This window comes from Penaeus monodon, chromosome 4 (assembly GCF_015228065.2).
Source record: "Penaeus monodon isolate SGIC_2016 chromosome 4, NSTDA_Pmon_1, whole genome shotgun sequence".
Lineage (NCBI taxonomy): Eukaryota > Metazoa > Arthropoda > Malacostraca > Decapoda > Penaeidae > Penaeus > Penaeus monodon.
The window spans coordinates 59,525,914-59,533,320 of record NC_051389.1 but is presented as its reverse complement, the minus strand read 5'-3'; the positions used below and the strand labels follow the sequence as shown (position 1 = coordinate 59,533,320).

General features: G+C 34.8%; 1 protein-coding gene across 3 annotated transcripts in view; it reads right to left on the bottom strand.

Moving 5' to 3' along the window:
• Nucleotides 1–2,702: 2,702 nt before the first annotated feature.
• Nucleotides 2,703–7,407, bottom strand: part of LOC119599075 — a 9,813-nt gene continuing 5,108 nt past the window's right edge. For all 3 annotated transcript variants that reach the window (XM_037948833.1, XM_037948849.1, XM_037948841.1), the window contains exons 3-5: nucleotides 4,679–4,828; nucleotides 3,429–3,490; nucleotides 2,703–3,156 (exon numbers count right to left, since the gene is read on the bottom strand). In XM_037948833.1, the coding sequence (XP_037804761.1) occupies nucleotides 3,109–3,156; nucleotides 3,429–3,490; nucleotides 4,679–4,828 (260 nt within the window). In that variant the 3' untranslated portion in view covers nucleotides 2,703–3,108. The remainder of the gene's footprint in view (nucleotides 3,157–3,428; nucleotides 3,491–4,678; nucleotides 4,829–7,407) is intronic.

Below are 7,407 nucleotides of genomic sequence, written 5' to 3'. Positions count from 1 at the left end.
TAAAACATTTTTGTATTATACTATATACTAAAAACATTATATAAAATATATTTAAAATATATTATATAATATATATCATATATTATATATATATATATATAATATAATATATATTATATATATTTTATAAAATATATTTTTATATATATATTATATATATGTGTGTATATATGTATATATATATAATATATAAAAATATATTATATATATATATATATATATTATTATATATAATTGTGTGTGTGCGTGCGTGCGTGCGTGTGTGTGTGTGGTGTGGTGTGTGTGTGTGTGTGTGTGTGTGTGTGTGTGTGTGTGTGTGTGTGTGTGTGTGTGTGTGTGTGTGGTGTGTGTGCGTGCGGGGCTTTCGTTAGTCCGTGCGTGTGTGCGCGCGCGCGCGTGTGTGTGTGTGTGTGTGTGTGTGTGTGTGTGTGTGTGTGTGGATGAGCGAGTGAGTGAGTACATGTGTATATGTATATACGTATATATATACAGATATAGACATACATACTGTACTGTATATAAATACATATCTGTATATAAATATACATATAATAGAGATTTAGAATATACATATGTACATAACATATACTTATATGTTTTTATACATACATATATATATACGTACATATATACACACATATAAACATACATATATATATATATATATATATATATATATATATATATATATGAAATGTATGTATGTATGCATGGTTACTGGACGTGTTTATTTTCTCCATACGTTCGGTCGCTGGAGAGTCTGACACTCATTGACGGTTAGCGAAGTTTATAAAATATTAAATGAAACCCCAAGGACCTAAAAATCTAGGGATCCTCCTCGCAAGATTTATAATATTTTACACTTTTTTTTTCTCCTGTTTTCGTAATGCATTGTAGATTCTAAGCAACCCTTCGGTGATCCCCCTTTGCATTCTATTCAGCCGAGAACTGATATCTTTATGGATTTTGTCCTTTCAGAAAAGCAATGCGTAGATAAATAGAAAAACGCCGTGAAAAAGTCGTTGCCTTTCATCAGACGAGTTAGTAATAAATTGCGCTTATCTGCAGCTTCCTTTTGATGGTAGGGAAAGGAAAACGCGCTTTGGAACTTTTTTTGGAAGCAGATTTGATTCAGATTTTGCAATATAATTACCATTAAGAACGATTCTTTGGGAAAAAATGTCCAAGTATAATTCTTCTTCTCCTCCAGGGTCATCTCACTAATACTTCCCAAGAAATAAAATTGAAAGGTTTTTTAAATATAACCGTAACTTTAAAATTCATTTTTTTCAATTCTTACTTCTTCCATAAAAGGATTGAAAAGTTGGGGTATGAAAAAGTTTCTTGCAATGTAATTTAACATTCGTGCTTTTTTTTTTTTTTTCATCCACATACTGTATTTAACTTAATGTTCTTTAGAGGAGGAATTGTTAATTGTGAATTCAAACACCCGCCCATCGTCCTCGGTTTTACTCATGTTTATTTTAACATGAATACCTTTTTCTTTTTTTTTTTTAATTAAAGAATGAAAAGAAATACATAGCGGTAATATTAAAAGCCTAAACTTTTCGAGTATCCCACGCCGTAAATTGCTCGACCATGACTAAATAGTTTCCCCTAAAATATCAATCCAGGGTTTCTGTTATCCCAATAATATCACAGAAAATGACACGTGACATGCTATGGACATTTCAACAATCTTCCTGTAACTCATTTCAGTTTGCCCTTTTGGGTAGTAGTCACGGCGTTTAGCGAAGCGTATGGAGAAAGGAGTAAGGCGACCCTGATAACTTTTAAGTTTTATTGTTGTACGCCTCCGCCTCCCGGCTGAAAGTTCCACTCGATGTTTATGTAGATATATATTATATATATATATATATATATAAAATATATATAATTTTATATATATATATAATTATATATAAAATACATATATAGACATATATATACAAATATATGTGTGTATATATATATATATATATATATTATAAAATATTATACACACACACGTGGTGTGTGTGTGTGGTGTGTGTGTGTGTGTGTGTGTGTGTGGTTGGTGTGGTGTGTGTGTGTGTGTGTGTGTGTGTGTGTGTGTGTGTGTGTGTGTTTGTGTGTGTGCGCGCGCGCGCGAGTACATATATGTATATATACATATACATAATACATATATACATATATGTAATATATATATATACATGATCTATATATATATATAATACGTGTACATATACATATACATGTGTGTGTGTGTGTGTGGGTGTGTGTGTATATATATATATATATATATATATATATATATATATATATATATATATATATATATATATATAGAGAGAGAGAGAGAGAGAGAGAGAGAGAGAGAGAGAGAGAGAGAGAGAATTTATTAGTATATATACATATATTCATATAGATGAATTATATATATATCCATATATATAAATCATGTGTGTGTGTGTGTGTACCGCATATATGTTTTATGTTCATCTCTTTGTTGCACACAACTCACACTTGAAATGTACAACATGCTTACATCTATATGATGTTTATTCACTTTGTTGCACTCTGCTTAGTGAAATAGACGGTTGTAAAAAGTCAAAATTATAATTATTCTCAAATAAATGTCTAAATGTACTTTTCACTATCATTTTCAACCATATGCAATGTAAGCGGGATAAGGAGCTTCCTAAAAAACAAAAAACACATTTTCACACCAAAGGATTTTATTCATAGCCATACATTTCATAAGATTTTACTGCCTTTTTTCTCTATATGTGATAAAGAATACTATTTCCCTAGCTAGTGTTACAGTCACAGCTCCGTAATACTGAATGGAAAGATAGAGAATTGATCGATACATCTACATACATAATAAAATGCATATGTACTACAGTTAAGTACGTACCTTAGATAGTTTGGAAAAATGGGGGGAAATCTAATTTCCTCTATGTTTCCTACTTTGTATTTCAAAGCTAACATTTTGAAATGCTGTAAAAGAACTAATACTTTTTATTCATAAAATGTGTCTGCATATGAATTCTAAAAGTCCTCTTGCTTCTCGTTCTTATCATTATTATCATTCCTTTTCTTTTTCTTCTTCTGTATCTTGGCTTAGCAGCGCCTTCGCTGTACGAGAACGCAGGTCAAGACCCTTTGTGCCTGTGAAAAAGAGGAGGGGAATTAACAATGATGTGAATTATAGAATCATACGCGGAAAACGCGATAATGATATTACAGGGTTCACTTAATGAGTGACAACTAAAAATCCTGTTCATATAAACTTACCATATCAATATATCCACAGACACACATGCAAATGTTACTTATCAAAGTATTTCAGATTTCACAGCACTTCCTCAAGTATATTTGCCTGCTCCCCTGAGAATATAAAGAGCCATCCCCCCAATTAGTAAAAGCAAGCCCTTACTCACCAGCTGGTCCCGACTCATGCACCTCATCGTCCCAACTTTCTGCTGGTCCGAGGGTCCTCCTCCTGGTGGAGACGAGAAGGAATTAGTAAGGGTTCCATTTCTCTAACTTGGGCGCCGGATGCTGAATCGATTCAGGCAACGTAGGCCTAGGTTGCGATCCTCGGCGGAACTAAAGTCAAGAGAGCACTAAGTGTTATTTCGAGCTCATCCGCTCGCCTAGGTAATGACGTTAGCTGAAGGGGATACAGAAGAAAAATACTTCCTTGGCGTAAAGGCAGTTTTCCTCTCCATTCAGTATTACGCGTTTAAGATGGAAAATACGAATGCAAAAAGATAATCATTACAATTAATAGAGGTATACCCCTGTCGAGGTGTTTAGTTAACAGCCTACCGATCTCGAAACAGCCCCCAGATCTTGTGTTCTTTTTACCTTAGACCAAACTACATAGGCTTTCTGAGGCGACTTTGCTAGAAACACGTTTATTCGCTGGTTTCGCATTCCTCCTTTCCATTATTGTTTTGTCTCCAATTTCCGCAAGTGTTGCCACCCAGACTTCGGCGTCTATAAGAGTTAATAATCAATGCTCACCTTTGTATCCTACAGTTAAATTTTCTATATAACATTGCAATATAAGTCACAGCTGTGCAAAATCTAGACAAATTGCAAATGTTGCTATGGTTTATTAAAAAACTCAAAGATATTTTAGTCGGAAGTCTGGGCTCCGTCAAAGCTTTCGCATCCTTTCAGTAGGAAAGAGACTGGTGACATATAACAAATGAATAACTATATCGACGGCCGCATTAACGACCGTTCTATAAGGGTTATATTGCTTAGACTAGTTGATTAAAGATGTAAAACCATTTTGCCACAATTCACAGTTGGAACAGCGTGTGCAGTAGGAATAAGAACAAGAACAGTGATAATGAAGATGATAATGATGATGATGATCGTAATAATAATAATAAAATAATAATAATAATAATAATAATAATAATAAAATAAAATAACAATAATAACAACAATAATAGCAATAACATAAAGAATAAGATCAAGAACAGTGATAATGATGATGATAATGATTATGATCGTAATAATAATAGTAGTAGTAGTAGTAGTAGTAGTAATAATAATAATAATAATAATAATAATAATAATAATAATAATAATAATAATAATAATAATAATAATAGATTAATAATAATAAATAATAATAATAACAATAATAACAATAACAATAACAATAACTTACCCAACACAGTAAGTGGGCCGACACCGCTGGCTTCCCCGCATTTAGCAACTCTATTTATGAGGCTTTTCCTTTGTCGTGAGTTGAGCAAGCTGACGCAGCACTCGAAGCTGTCCTCGCATCCATTCCCTACGTTCTCACACAGCGTGCTTTCTGTCGGCGAAGGGAGTGCGGCGATGGTGATGAGGTGCTGTATGTGAACGGGGTGTGTGTGTGCGCAATCGCATGTGCACAGACAGACAAATACAGACACACACACACAAACACACACACACACAGACACACACACACACACACACACACACACACACACACACACACACACATATGTATATGTTTCTGACTCCTATTTTCTCAAAAGAAAAAAAAAAAAAACTTACTTGCAATATTGTGGATTATACCATCAAATTTGGCCGTCTGCGCTCGGAGCCCAAGCAAGCAGCGCGATCAACAAAAACAGCCCAGAACCTTCAGGGTGACCGAACACCCAGGACGATTCGTTTCTCTGCCGGAAGGAAATCATCGTTAGTTTTATCGTTATCGTTTCTGTTTTGTGGTCTGTGGTTTAGCGGAAAAGATCTGTTAAATGCTCATAGACTGCGGATGTTCTACGAGCGGCTTAGCAAACGCGTTGATCCTGTTAATGGTCCTTTCTTCAAATGTAGGCCTAAACAAACATCCTTGTATCAGTATACTTTTGCAAATCAAAATTTTTACACGGATTACACCAAAGCACACGCTCAGATCTTCCTAAGTTATGCCTACGTTCCATCTACACCAATTTGACAGATAACTTACAGTCCGAAGCCGTCGTTTGTAAAGTACTGTAAATACATAAATTTGGCAGTGAAAAAGTAGTCGAATATCTCACACTTCCATGCCTCTGACCATGAATCTCTGTGACACTGAGAGGAGGAGGCTCATTATGTGGGGGAGGGGGGGGGGTAGCCAAATCCGATAGTTTGTACCTGGGAAACAAGGTCTAATACAATTGCTACAATTTCCATAAACTCTACACTTCTACAAACGCTCCAAGCTATAACTACAAAGTTTCACAAAACCCCATGTACTGCAAGAAACCCTCCTCCAACGTTCTCAAGAAGTTCTAACACTCACAACTTTCACCGAACTCCACAAAAACAACTTCCATTAGTTACACACGCGCTGACACCTTCTACAAGATCTAAGACACGCCTTCTCACGGAGCGGACGGGGTCACCTCGACCTCAAGCGACCACGAAGGCCCGAGAAATTCGAAACAAACTTGCCAATATCCAGTCCGAATTTACAGAAAAATAAACAAATAAATAAATCCGAGGCAAGTTTACCAATAATTCCGTCCGAATTTACTCAATAAATAAATAAATAAAAGAACCCGAAGCAAATTACCAAAACAAACTCGTATCGCGATCAAGATTTATCGGTAATCATATCGCAAAGTGGAATCGAAAGTGATTGGTTATTATTATTGTTTTTGGTTTTCAATATTATTCTCATCATTTAATAATAAATATATGATATTTTTTATTATTACTATTACTATTAAGATTTTAATAATAAATCATATATCATTTTCATTTCATTATTTTTACTAGTAGTAGTAGTAGTGATAGTTGTTATTATTATTATCATTATTATTCTCATTATCACTATCATTATCATTATTATTTTTATTATCCTTCGACTTCACTCGACTTGACTTCGAATCTTGAGGGCGATTCAAAGGGGTTTGAATTGATTCGGGGTTTTCTCACTGTGCGAACTTTTACCACTTAGTCGAGACGATTCGCTTTTATTTCGTGCTAGTGCGTGAAGTTACACGCTATTTATCCACACACACTCACTGACAAAGGATAATGAAAAATGCACATAGACAAAAAACGCATACAGACAACAGAGAAATACGTTTACAAGAGATAAATACCAAATCGCACAGCACACAGGAATAAAAAAATCAAACACCTGACATACACAAAGACAAACAAACACATACAGGCAACACAGACACACGCACACGCAACAACAAACAACACAACAAAAAGAAGCAAACAAGCACAAGCACAAAACCACACACTGAAAAAAACACTATATCCACCGAGCGATCACTATCATAGTACCCCCCCCCTCCACCCCACCTCCTCCTCCACGACGTAGCTTCAATCACTATGAGCGCGATGAAGATGTCGACACGGTGATGCAAGGCGGTGTGTGAGACAGCAACCACGCGATGTTGTATATATAATGGTAGTTCCGCAGAACGCGCACATCCCTTGCTCTCCAGTGTACATATTCCCCTCTGATATGCAGCATTTGTGATTCGCGTTTAAACGCTTATTATTCGCCTTGAGAAAGCACTCGTGAGGAGCCAGAAGCCCTTTAAAATTTTTGTCTGAAAGAAACGGTTTGTACGTAGGACATTCAAACAAAAATTCACTTTTTTTTTTTTTTTTTTAACACGTCCCGGTTGTCAGTTCAGTCCTCACCAGTGTTCTATTCCCCATACGTCCTGAATTATGCTACTATGATAATATATTTTATATATATATATATCTAATATATATATATTATATAAAATATTTTATATATATAAATGTGTGTGTTATATAAAAAATACATATCCATATAAAATCAATAGCATTCATAACATAGACTTGCTACACACCCACTGTACGCAAAAAAACAATCATACATACACCTACACACACAAATAACATACATGCACACAAGCACAC